Source organism: Salmo salar, chromosome ssa02 (genome assembly GCF_905237065.1).
Source record: "Salmo salar chromosome ssa02, Ssal_v3.1, whole genome shotgun sequence".
Taxonomy (NCBI): Eukaryota; Metazoa; Chordata; class Actinopteri; order Salmoniformes; family Salmonidae; genus Salmo; species Salmo salar.
In genome coordinates, this window is record NC_059443.1 from 49,807,869 (window position 1) to 49,821,291 (window position 13,423).

The 13,423-nt window shown below is 44.4% G+C and overlaps 1 protein-coding gene across 1 annotated transcript in view; it reads right to left on the reverse strand.

Moving 5' to 3' along the window:
• The window catches only part of LOC106584773 (son of sevenless homolog 1-like), a 92,341-nt gene that overhangs the window by 65,274 nt on the left and 13,644 nt on the right, over positions 1-13,423 (reverse strand). The window contains 1 exon segment of the mRNA XM_014170357.2: positions 2,918-3,043. Coding sequence (XP_014025832.2) covers positions 2,918-3,043 — 126 coding nt within the window.

A 13,423-nucleotide genomic window follows, 5' to 3' on the forward strand; every position in this document is an offset into this window, starting at 1 on the left:
GCTGGATATTGCCAGGAACTGGAACACGTTGATCCAGTATCCCAAACATGCTCAATGGGTGACATGTCTTGTATTCAGGCCATGGAAGAACTGGGACATGTTCAGCTTCCAGGAATTGTGTTCAGATCCTTACGACATGGTGCCGTGGATTATCATGTTGAAAGCACTCCACACTGCCCTTTCCCACCTGGACAAAAGGAACACCTATGTGAGAATACTGTTCATTGACTACAACTCCGTGTTCAATACCATAGTGCACACAAAGCTCATCACTAAACTAAGGACCCTGGGACTAAACACCGACTGCAACTGGATCCTCGATGGGCCGCCCCCAGGTGGTAAGGGTAGGCAACAACACATCTGTCACGCTGATCCTCAACACGGGGCCCCTCAGGGGCTACCCTTACCACCTTAGTCCCCCCTACCCTTACCACCTTAGTCCCCCCTACCCTTACCACCTTAGTCCCCCCTACCCTTACCACCTTAGTCCCCTACCCTTACCACCTTAGTCCCCTCCTGTACTCCCTGTTCACCCACATCTGCGTGGCCAAGCACGACTCAAACACCATCATTAAGTTTGCTGACGACAACAGTGGTAGGCCCGATCACCGACAACAACGAGACAGCCTATAGGGAGGAGGTCAGAGACCTGGCAGTGTGGTGCCAGGATAACAACCTCTCTCTCAACATGAGCAAGACAAAGGAGCTGATCGTGGACTACAGGAAAAGGAGGGCGAATCACATCGACGGGGCTGTAGTAGAGCAGGTTGAGAGTTTCAAGTTCCTTGGTGTCCACGTCGCCAACAAACTAACATGGTCCAAACACACCAAGACAGTCGTGAAGAGGGCACGACAATGCCTATTCCCCCTAAGGAGACTGAAAAGACTTGGCATGGGTCCTCAGATCCTAAAAAGTTCTACAACTGCACCATCGAGAGCATCCTGACCGGTTGCATCACCGCCTGTTATGGCAACTGCTCAGCATACGACCGTAAGACACTAGAGGGTAGTGCGTACAGCCCAGTACATCACTGGGGCCAAGCTTCCTGCCTTCCTGGATATATATACTAGGCGGTGTCAGAGGAAGGCCCCAAAAAATTGTCAAAGACTTCAGCCACCCTAGTCATAGACTGTGTGCTCTGCTACTGCACGGCAAGTGGTACCGATGCGCCAAGTCTAGATCCAAAAGGCTCCTTAACAGCTTCTACCCCCAAGGCATAAGACTGCTGAACAACTAATGAAATGTCCACATGGACTATTCACTTTACCCCTACCTACATGTACAAATTACCTCGACTAACCTGTAGCCCCGCACATTGACATGGTACCGGTACCTCCTGTATATAGCCTTGTTATTGTTATTTTATAGTGTCACTATTTTTCTTAACTCCATTTCTTGAACTGCATTGTTGATTATGGGCTTGTAAGTAAGAATTTCACAATAAGGTCTACACCTGTTGTATTCAGCGCATGTGACAAATAAAATTTGATTTAACAATGGGCCTCAGGATCTCGTCACAGTATCTGTACATTCAAATTGCTATCGATAAAATGCAATTGAGTTCATTGTCCGTAGCTTATAACATAACCCCACCGCCACCATGGGGCACTCTGTTCCCAACGTTGACATTAGTACACCGCTTGCCTACACGACGCCTCAGAGGCTGTCTGCCATCTGCCTGGTACAGTTGAAACTGGTATTCATCCATGAAGAGCACACTTCTCTAGCGTGCAGGTGGCCATCGAAGGTGAGCATTTGCCCACTACAGTTGGTTACGACACCAAACTGCAGTCAGGTCAAGACCCTGGTGAAGATGTAGACCACGCAGATGAGCTTCCCTGAGACGGTTTCTGACAGTTTGTGCAGAAATTCCCTGGTTGTGCAAACCCAAAGTTTCATCAGCTGTGCGGGTGGCTGGTCTCAGACCATCCCGCAGGTGAAGAAGCCAGATGTGGAGGTCCTGGGCTGGCGTGGTTACGCGTGGTCTGCGGTTCTGAGGCCAGTTGGACATACTGCCAAATACTCTAAAACGACTTATGGTAGAGAAATTAACATTAAATTCTCTGGCAACAGCTCTGGTGGACATTCCTGCAGTTAGAATGCCAATTGTACGCTCCCTCAAAACATCTATGGCATTTTAGAGTGGCCGTTTATTGTTCCCAGCACAAGGTGCACCTGTGTAATCATCATGCTGTTTAGCTTCTTGATATGCCACACCTGTCAGGTGGATGGATTATCTTGACAAAGGAGAAATGCTCACTAACAGGGACGTAAAACAAATTTGTGCACAGAAGGAGGGAAATATGCTTTTTGTGCGTTGGAAAATGTCTGGGATAAAAAAAATTCAGCTCATGAAACATGGGACCAACACTTTACATGTTGCGTTTATATTTTTGTTCAGTGTCGCATCTGCTGATTGCCCCTTTAAGTAGAAGTAACCCCTAACTACTGGTCAAGGTTCAGTTTATTTCCTAGACCATAGGTTAAAGAGAGAGGATCAGGGGAACAGTCATCTGATCCTAGACCTGTGATTTAGAGGCAACTTCTACCTCGCCACATTGATCTGTTGTTGATGCCCTGAGGGATTCTGAAAGGAAAGGTCTGCTCACTCTTTTTCTGCTCCCAAACGGGATCTTTTAATACAGCTTAGACCACACAATCACAACGATTCAACTTAATTGTGATTGAAATGTTGTGATTTTATCACCTGGGCCTAAGCTTCAGTAAAAGATCACATTTGAGGGCAAAACAACACTAAGCACACATTCCCTTTATCTCTATGTATTGGACCTTTTTGTCCAAAGCTCCCGTTATTGCTTTGGAAGTGTACAAAAACCCCTCTGTTTATACTACTGTAATAAGGGGGGGGGTTCAACAAGGTTTTATGTCTGTTGCGCTATTGATAGAGATCTTCACCTCCACGTCCTGCACGCTGCGTGGCTGTGCCTGGCAGAGCATGTTGAGCAGCAGCAGGATCAGCTCCTCGATGTACTGCAGCGCATCCTCCTGGGACGACAGCTTGGGGTGCACCTGGCTCAGCACCTTCACGGAGACAGACATGTGCATTAGTTCAGTATGAGTCCATTTTTTTTAAATCAACTGTTAAAAAAGGTTGGATCAGTAGAATGTGGTAAACATGTATGAGTTCAGTATAGGTTGAGTTGATTATCATATAATATTTTTATAAACTGTTAAAAAGCTTGGGGTGCATCTGGCTCAGCACCTTTACACAGAAACTAAGAGAGATGTGGCTAGGCTACTAGTTCAGTATAGATTCCCGCTGGGCCCAAACTGGTTGACTCAATGGTGTTTCCATGGAATAGAATGAACGTGGAAAACTGATTGAATTTGCAAAAAGTAATCAACGTAAAGGAAATGAGACATTTTGTAAAAAAAAATAATAAAAAAAAATAATTTTTTTAATAAAAAATATTTAAAAAAATATAAAATAAAAAAAATCGCCCAATTTTGAACCTAAATCCAACGACACAGTTCAAATGTTAGTTGACAACTCAATCAAATGTAAATCTAAACTAGACGAAGTGACGTCTATGTTTAAAAAAACAATCAAACTGTTAAAAACCTTTGTGTGCAACTGGAGAGACATTTTCTAGTGTAGTATAGTTTGGGTGTTTTCACACTTAATCCCTTTTCAGCCAATTGTTGTGAACTGAGTGCAGTTCGCTTATTTTTTTGTGCAGTATGAACATCCCAAAAGAACTCAGACCCCTCAAAAGAGCCCAAAAAGCAAACCAAATTGAGACCATTGTGAGAGGCGGTCCGAATTCGGTTTGCTTGAATTTCCGCACCACACACACTAGAACACTGTTTCCCCTGCCATAAGCCCTCACATTGATGCCACAAAAGAGAGAAGATGAGGTAACACTTTACTTGACACCCAGCGTCATAACACGTTATTACACAGTCATAACCATGTCATGACGTAACAGCTGACATAACACTGTCATGACACATATTTAGACCTGCTGTGACAGTGTTATTTTATGGCTGTTATGACACCTACATAGGAGTGGAAAGGAAACTTCTTCACAGAGAAAAAAAACCTTATTTGAATAAATGTGGGTTTTGACACTCTTAAGTAGGTGTCATAACCAGCAATAAAATAACGCAATACATGTCACAACAGGTGTAAATATATGGGTCATGACAGTGTTATGACCATATTATGACAAGTTATGTCAGCTGTTATGAGATATGACATGGTTTTGATCGTGTCATAACGTGTTATTGCACAGGGTGTCAAGTCAAGTGTTACAGAAGATGAGGTGCAGGTTCACATGAAAAAATAAGTGCTGATTAGCGATTGTTAAGGATGCACAGAAATTACAAAATGTGTTGAGGTTTTGCTCAGATTAAATCAAATAAAATGTTATTGGTCACATACACATGGTTAACAGATGATAACGCGAGTGTAGCGAAATGCTTGTGCTTCTAGTTCCGACAGCGCAGTAATATCTAACAATTCCCCAACAACTACCGAATACACACAAATCTAAAAAGAGATGAATGAGAATCTGTACATATAAATATATGGATGAGTGATGGCCAAGCGGCATAGGCAAGGTGCAATAGATGGTATAAAATACAGTATAAACCTATGATAAGTAATGTAAGATATTTAAACATGATCAAATTGGCATTATTTAAAAGTGGCATTGTGTAAAGTGACTCATGATCCATTTATTAAAGTGGCCAGTGATTGGGTCTCAGTGTAGGCAGCAGCCTCTCTGAGTTAGTGATTGCTGTTTAACAGTCTGATGGCCTTGAGATAGAAGCTGTTTTTCAGTCTCTCGGTCCCAGCTTTGATGCACCTGTACTGACCTCGCCTTCTGGATGATAGCGGTGTGAACAGGCAGTGGCTCGGTTGGTTTTTGTCCTTGATTATCTTTATGGCCTTCCTGTGACATCGAGTGGTGTAGGTGTCCTGGAGGGCAGGTAGTTTGCCCCCTGTGATGCGTTGTGCAGACCGCACCACCCTCTGGAGAGCCCTACGGTTGCGGGCGCTGCAGTTGCCATACCAGGCTGTTATACTGCCCGACAGGATGCTCTCGATTGTGAATCTGTAAAAAAGTTTGTCAGGGTTTTGGGTGACAAGTTACATTTCTTCAGCTTCCTGAGGTTGAAGAGGTGCTGTTGCGCCTTGGTGTTGCGCCTCGGTACTATGGTGTTGAATGCTGAGTTGTATTCAATAACGGCATTCTTACATAGGTATTCCTCTTGTCCAGATGGGATAGGGCAGTGTGCAGTACAATGGCGTTTGCATCGTCTGTGGACCTGTTGGGGCGGTATGAAAACTGAGGTAGGTCTAGGGTGGCCGCTAAGGTGGAGGTGATATGATCCTTGACTAGTCTCTCAAAGCACTTCATGATGACAGAAGTGAGTACTACGGGGCAGTAGTCATTTAGTTCAGTTACTTCTGTCTACTTGGGTACAGGAACAATGGTGGCCATCTTGAAGCATGTGGGGACAGCAGACTGGGATAGAGAGCGATTTAATATGTCTGTAAACACAATAGCCAGCTGGTCTGCGCATGCTCTGTGGACACAGCTAGGGATGCCGTCTGGGCCAGCAGCCTTGCGAGGGTTAACACGTTTAGATGTTTCACTCACGCCGGCCAAGGGTGGGGGGGCAGTCCTTGTTTGCGTGCCGCGATGGTAGCACTGTATTATCCTCAAAGCGGGCAAAGAAGGTGTTTAGTTTGTCTGGAAGCGTGACGGTGTCCTTGACGTGGCTGGTTTTCTTTTGTTGTCCGTAATTTTCTGTAGACCCTGCAACATATGTCTCGTGTCTGAGCTGTTGAATTGCGACTCCACTTTGTCCCTTTACCGGCATTTCGCTTGTTTGATTGCCTTGCAGATGGAATACATACACTGTTTATATTCAGCCATATTCCCAGACCTCTTTCCATGGTTAAATGCGGTGGTTTGCGCTTTCAGGTTTGTGAAAGCCACCATCCATCCACAGTTTCTGGTTAGGGTAGGTTTTAATAGCCACAGTGGGAACAACATCTCCAATGCACTTCCTTATAAACTCACTCACTGAGTCAGCATATAGATAGATACATGTTGTTCTCTGCGGCTGACCGGAACATATCCCAGTCCGGGTGATCAAAACAATCTTGAAGCATGAATTCCGATTGGTCAGACCAGCGTTGAATGGTTCTAGTCACTGGTATTTGTTTGCAATATGTGATCTATAGGCTAAGATAGCTTCATACACTGTTTATTCGATTGTGGGGTTTGAATAGTGTGAGAAGACAACATATTTGGTGAAAATCACAACATGGGGTACAAAATAAATTCAAGCTCTTAAAGGGGCAGTAGCCTACATTCGGTATACAATTTTCAATAACAGCATTATTTAATCTGCAGTTATTATTCTGCTATATATATTTACATGTTAATAGTATCTTCTGATTGTAGTTAGTTAAAATATTAGACATAATTGTAATCTATTAGCTTCCAAAATGTATGTAGGCATTAGTGTAAAATATTAAAAGGTTCACCTATTTTGAATGTTATACTGTTTTTGTGCATCTCTGAGTGATGTTCTATCGATACCCTGGGTGATTTAATGTGTATCGGAGTTATTGTCGTTCAAGCAGGCAGAATCCGGCCAGTATGACGCAGCAGTATGACAAAGTTGCGCTCACTACACTGGAAGTTAATAGGAATACGACTTTCAGATCCCAAAAACATCTATCTACCTACTGCCTCTGATCTTGCGGACTCACTAAACACACATGCTTTGTTTGTAAATTATGTCTGTTGGAGTGTGCTCCTGGCTGTCCGTAAGTAAACACTTTTTTGCCATCTGGTTTGCTTTATAAGGAGTTTGAAATTATTTATACTTTTATTTTCAAAACTTAAGTATATTTTAGCAATTACATTTACTTTTGATACTTACGTATATATTTTTTTTAAGAACTCAAGTAGTATTTTACTGGGTCACTGACGTTTACTTGAGTGTTTTTCTATTAAGGCATCTTTACTTTTACTCAAGTATGACAATTGGGTACTTTTTCACCACAGTAAGTGGGTATATCTAGCTGTCCGATAAATTCTGATGGAATGGCTTGTCCTGCACTTTGTAAAAACCCAGAGTGCATTGAGGGAATGCTGGAAAAAGCTCTTGGATCCTTTCTAAACATAGCAAATGTAAATACAAAGAGGACTCGGAACACAAAATAGGTGAAGTGAACTGGCAAAAGAGTTGAGTCCTCATTCAAAGGCGAGGGCAGTGTGAATACAAAGAGAACAGAGGTATTTTCCTTATTTTTTACCCCGAGTTCACGTTAAAAAAGGACTATGTGAGAAAATACCCTTCGTGAAAAAAAAAAGGAAAAGGTTGGATTTCTCATTTGGACCACTCAAAAACAGACAGAATACAACAGTCAACTTTTTACTGAAAGTAGGCTAGACTTCACACTCTCAGAGATACCTTTGGTTGGATAGGATGCGGTCGAATATAATGTTAAGAAAAAAAAGACAAATAGGCTTGTAGTGTGGCTCCCCTTTAGAGACGCACTCTAGATACGCATTTGCAAATAGCAATTCAGCCGACTAGTATTAGGCCTATCTGATGAAATGCAAATTCAGAGTGCTGTGTTCACCAGCACCTAGCCTACTCAAATACATTCTTACTCTGGATAGGCCTATCTGCATTCCAGTCAAGTGCACTCAATCATAACAGTCACAAGTTACTGTATAGAAAGTTGAGTTATTGCAGAACATGCCCATCATAACATAGACCCAAACTCCTTGAACACAGCCCATGGTTGGCTTTAAATCAAACACTAGACGTAGGCTACATGAAAATTGATGAAAGCCATTTTCCAAGTCAATTCATATATTTCAAGCAGGAAATTGCTATTTAAGTGCTCGTTATCCCAAACTAATTTTGTGTTGACTTACTGCCGAACTTGTGCCCACTTCATGCAGTCACTCAAACAGTGACAAACATGGCTAGAAAAAGAGATGACCATCGATGAAGGTTTATCGCAGTCGCTACGAACATAACCATAAAGACACATTGCTCACATTATTTTGGTCCTGCATCTCCTAACCATCATCCATTGAGTTGGTACAAGACTTCAATCCTGACTTTATGGCTGGTAATGGGTCAAATAAATTAGGGAAAAAGTACAGAATTAGGCTACTTTAGTTTAGGTTGGAATAAGCATACGTTTTCAGGTTGAAGCCCGTGGAGTGGGACTACTGCCTCTAAAGCCGTCACTGGTAACTGACTGAGCCCAGTGACGAGAGCATGACGAGAACACGGCACTGACACTCCTGTCTCGTCAGTTCGCATCGCTAGCCGAGGCATCCTATCAGAGCATGACTAAGCAAGTTCTGAGCGTCTCTACTCCCCTCCTCTTAGAGAGGGCACGGTCTCTACTCAACTTGGCAGCACTTCAGAGGCAGAAAGGGACGGAGAGTTACAAAGGGAGAGAGTGAGTGTGAGCGAGAGAGAGAGGGAGTTTGAGACAGAGTGGGGACAGAGCTTTGGAGACACACACAGTGGAGGCTACTCAGAGGAGGAAGGAGGACCATCCTCCTCAGTTAATTTAATAGAAATGGTGAAACATTAAAAAAAGTTATCCTTTCAAGATAAAACTATAAATATATTCCTGTCACCAAATAATTGATTAAAACACACTGTTCTGCAATGAAGGTCTACAGTAGCCTCAGCAGCACTCTGTAGGGTAGCACCATGGTGTAGCCAGAGGACAGCTAGCGTTTGTCCTCTTCTGGGTACATTGACTTTAGTACAGTAACTTACTTACACAGTAATTATGACAACTTCCTGAGGGCGTCCTCCAACCCATCAGAGCTCTTGCAGCATGAACTGCATGGTTATCCACCCAAAGAAAGAATCAGAGAATGACTCTAGTACTGAAAGCATAAGCTACAGCTAGCTAGCACTGCAGTGCATAAAATGTGGTGAGTAGTTGACTCAGAGCGAGAAAGACAGTTGAACAGTTTAACATTCATTTCTTCCAAAATTAAGGAGAAGCGAGAGTGAGATATATATGGTTGTATGTTTTTTTACTTTCACTTAGCTTTTGAATGCAGCTAGCTAGTTTAGCCTACTCGAACAGAGAGGGATGCCATGTTAGCTAGCTGGCTATCCAACACTGGAACTCTTCCAAGTCAAGGTAAGCTTTTGGTTTTATTAATTTATTGCCACCGGGTCCCACCAGTGTAAATGCTAAACTGCTTTCTGACCGTACACTGTACTGCATTATTGCAGCTGGTTTATTAACACGGTAGTTCTAGTAGCTATATTGACTATGACGGGACAACGATGTAGACTGTGTTTAGCGGCCAGCGGTCATGATATGAAGGTTTGGCTTGGAAAGATTATTTTGCCTGGTCAGACAGCTGATGTGTTGTGCACTGAAGAAGTCCACAATCGACGGGAAAGGTAATAGGAGGAAAGCGCGCAGATAGTTGCGAGAAGGAATTATATACACAACGAGCAAAGTGAGCATACTGTTTTGTATGTGGCTGCTATGAAGGTGAACTGTGTCTGCGTGTGATCAGGGGTGTATTCATCCTGCAGATTCTGTTGAAAAAGGTTTCTTGAAACGGAAAACAAAACCGGGATAAACATACCTGAATTTGTACAATAGAAACTCATTTATAGCTGTTGGACTAATGATTATAACACTAGATCAGCTACATGCAGGCAAGAGTGTGCAAGGTGGTACTGAACGCGTCACTGTCTCTCACCTTGATTACTCAAAATTCTCTCTACCGGTGCACCTACGTTTCATTCATAGGCTGGGTTGTAGCATCCTCATGACGGGTACAGGGAAAATGTGAGTATCATGTAGTAGCCTAAAACTATTGATGTTACATTGGCTGGGTGAATGGAACATGAATGAATCATCCGATATGCTGTAACAGAAAGACAACGCTCATAAAAAAAGATAATCCTCCCATATCTCAAACTGCAATGACCACTGACACACACCTACCTACCTTTCTCACCTTCGCGTCTGAATGCAGAGGTACTCATCTGTCGTGGGCGTATACGTAGGTGCTTTCAGAAGTGTGTTTTGAGTGGGGAACGATCAAGGTCTAACATGAGGTCCTGAGATAATGTAGAAGATGTAGCCTAGCCTGACACAAGGCTCATGTTAGGCTACGTCATGATTGCCGATGGGGGAAAAAAAAAACAGGGAGATTACAAGCAGAGCTTTCTTGTCAGAGGACCTGTATGCTGGAATACATTGCATGCTACAATTCTTTAGACCGTTTTAGTCTTCTTCCTTTGCTCTGCCTCCTTGTAATGCAAATGAGAAATAAACTAGAAAGTGAAAAGTATTCAAACCCATTATAATAGGGTAATAATAATCTGAATAAATGAGTTGCAAATAAAATCTGGACACACAAGATAATATATGGAGGATAGGTTTATGGGAAGCTGCCAGAAAAATTGGAAGAAAGGCTCATCGTCCAACTGAAAATTGGGGGGGGGGGCAACTCAATGCTCCCCCACAGAAACAATGCCGAAGGTGGACTTCAACTCAGAATGTATTGTATGCTTTAAATGTTCTTCCAGCCTTTCTGTGTCCTCACATCCAGACATGTGTAGTAGAGCAGTGTGGTCCTCTGATACATAACGTCAAGTAAAGAGTATAATTGAACCCTTGGTTTCAAATCCAAGGTCACCCTCCAACCCCAAGTTGAGTGGATTGAGTGTCGTTCTTGAAGGTAGTATGGGAGTCTCAAATCCAGAGTAAGCTGCTGATCATGTGAATCAAGTTTGTTGATAATTCAAGCTCAAATGAATTGACTTCAGATGTGCAAGGTGGCCTTGTGAGCCCTAGCCCCACATGACCGCTTGACATGATCCTGTGTCACTCTTGTCCCAGAGGTTGCCAATGACAACCAAGCCGGTGTACCCAGGTGCTTCTCCCTCAATCTCAGCTCAATTCCGGCCAATTCTCAGCTCAATTCTGGTCCCCAACCCTTGCCCATAGCCCTTTTCTCAAGAGTCTTAGCAGAACTGTGTAAACTATGTTCCGGAACTCCAATTTGAGCAGCAGCAGCTGAAAAATGAGCTCCTACAAATATTGAAATTTACATGGTTTTTAGAGTGAAGTACATCGGAAAAAGCAAAAGAAAACTGCAAGACTGAAGAGGAGAAAAAACAAGCAACAAACAAAGAAGATAGTTATTTTTCAAAAGCCTATTTATCTTAGCTAGCTGAATTGTTTACCAGTTGCTAAGCATTTGCTAGGGACTCTTTTGGAAGAAGCTAGCTAGCTAACGAAGAACAACAAAGAATATCTAGTTAACAGAAGAAAAGAAAGAGAAAATCAGGACAGAAGAAAAAGGATATCAAAGTGAAACAGTTCTCTAAAGACACAAGAGACAATAATACAAGAAACAACACTTCTGTAGCTTGTCAACTATGTGTCTGTCTATCCCTGTTCTCATACAAACGCTTCACACCGCGTGGCCGCTGCCACTCTAACCTGGTGGTCCCAGCGCGCACGACCCACGTGGAGTTCCAGGTCTCCGGCAGCCTCTGGAACTGCCGGTCTGCAGCCAACAAGGCTGAGTTCATCTCAGCCTATGCTACCCTCCAGTCCCTAGACTTCCTGGCGCTGACGGAAACATGGATTACCACAGATAACACTGCTACTCCTACTGCTCTCTCTTCGTCTGCCCACGTGTTCTCGCATACCCCTAGAGCATCGAGCCAGCGGGGTGGTGGCACTGGAATCCTCATCTCTCCCAAGTGGACATTCTCTCTTTCTCCCCTGACCCATCTGTCTATCTCCTCATTTGAATTCCATGCTGTCACAGTTACCAGCCCTTTCAAGCTTAACATCCTTATCATTTATCGCCCTCCAGGTTCCCTTGGACAGTTCATCAATGAGCTTGACGCCTTGATAAGTTCCTTTCCTGAAGATGGCTCACCTCTCACAGTTCTGGGTGACTTTAACCTCCCCACGTCTACCTTTGACTCATTCCTCTCTGCCTCCTTCTTTCCACTCCTCTCCTCTTTTGACCTCACCCTCTCACCTTCCCCCCTACTCACAAGGCAGGCAATACGCTTGACCTCATCTTTACTAGATGCTGTTCTTCCACTAATCTCATTGCAACTCCCCTCCAAATCTCCGACCACTACCTTGTATCCTTTTCCCTCTTGCTCTCATCCAACACTTCTCACTCTGCCCCTACTCGGATGGTATTGCGCCGTCCCAACCTTCGCTCTCTCTCTCCCGCTACTCTCTCCTCTTCCATCCTATCATCTCTTCCCTCTGCTCAAACCTTCTCCAACCTATCTCCTGATTCTGCCTCCTCAACCCTCCTCTCCTCCCTTTCTGCATCCTTTGATTTTCTCTGTCCCCTATCCTCCAGGCCGGCTCGGTCCTCCCCTCCTGCTCCGTGGCTCGACGACTCACTACGAGCTCACAGAACAGGGCTCCGGGCAGCCGAGCGGAAATGGAGGAAAACTCGCCTCCCCTGCGGACCTGGCATCCTTTCACTCCCTCCTCTCTACATTCTCCTCTTCTGTCTCTGCTGCTAAAGCAACTTTCTACCACTCTAAATTCCAAGCATCTGCCTCTAACCCTAGGAAGCTCTTTGCTACCTTCTCCTCCCTCCTGAATCCTCCTCCCCCTCCCCCCTCCTCCCTCTCTGCGGATGACTTCGTCAACCATTTTGAAAAGAAGGTTGACGATATCCGATCCTTGTTTGCTAAGTCAAACGACACCGCTGGTCCTGCTCACACTGCCCTACCTTGTGCTTTGACCTCTTTCTCCCCTCTCTCTCCAGATGAAATCTCGCGTCTTGTGACGGCCGGCCGCCCAACAACCTGCCCACTTGACCCTATCCCCTCCTCTCTTCTCCAGACCATTTCCGTAGACCTTCTCCCCTACCTCACCTCGCTCATCAACTCATCCTTGACCGCTGGCTACGTCCCTTCCGTCTTCAAGAGAGCGAGAGTTGCACCCCTTCTGAAAAAAACCTACACTCGATCCCTCCGATGTCAACAACTACAGACCAGTATCCCTTCTTTCTTTTCTCTCCAAAACTCTTGAACGTGCCGTCCTTGGCCAGCTCTCCTGCTATCTCTCTCAGAATGACCTTCTTGATCCTAATCAGTCAGGTTTCAAGACTGGGCATTCAACTGAGACTGCTCTTCTCTGTGTCACGGAGGCTCTCCGCACTGCTAAAGCTAACTCTCTCTCCTCTGCTCTCATCCTTCTAGACCTATCTGCTGCCTTTGATACTGTGAACCATCAGATCCTCCTCTCCACCCTCTCCGGGTTGGGCATCTCCGGCGCGGCCCACGCTTGGATTGCGTCCTACCTGACAGGTCGCTCCTACCAGGTGGCGTGGCGAGAATCTGTCTCCGCACCATGCGCTCTCACCACTA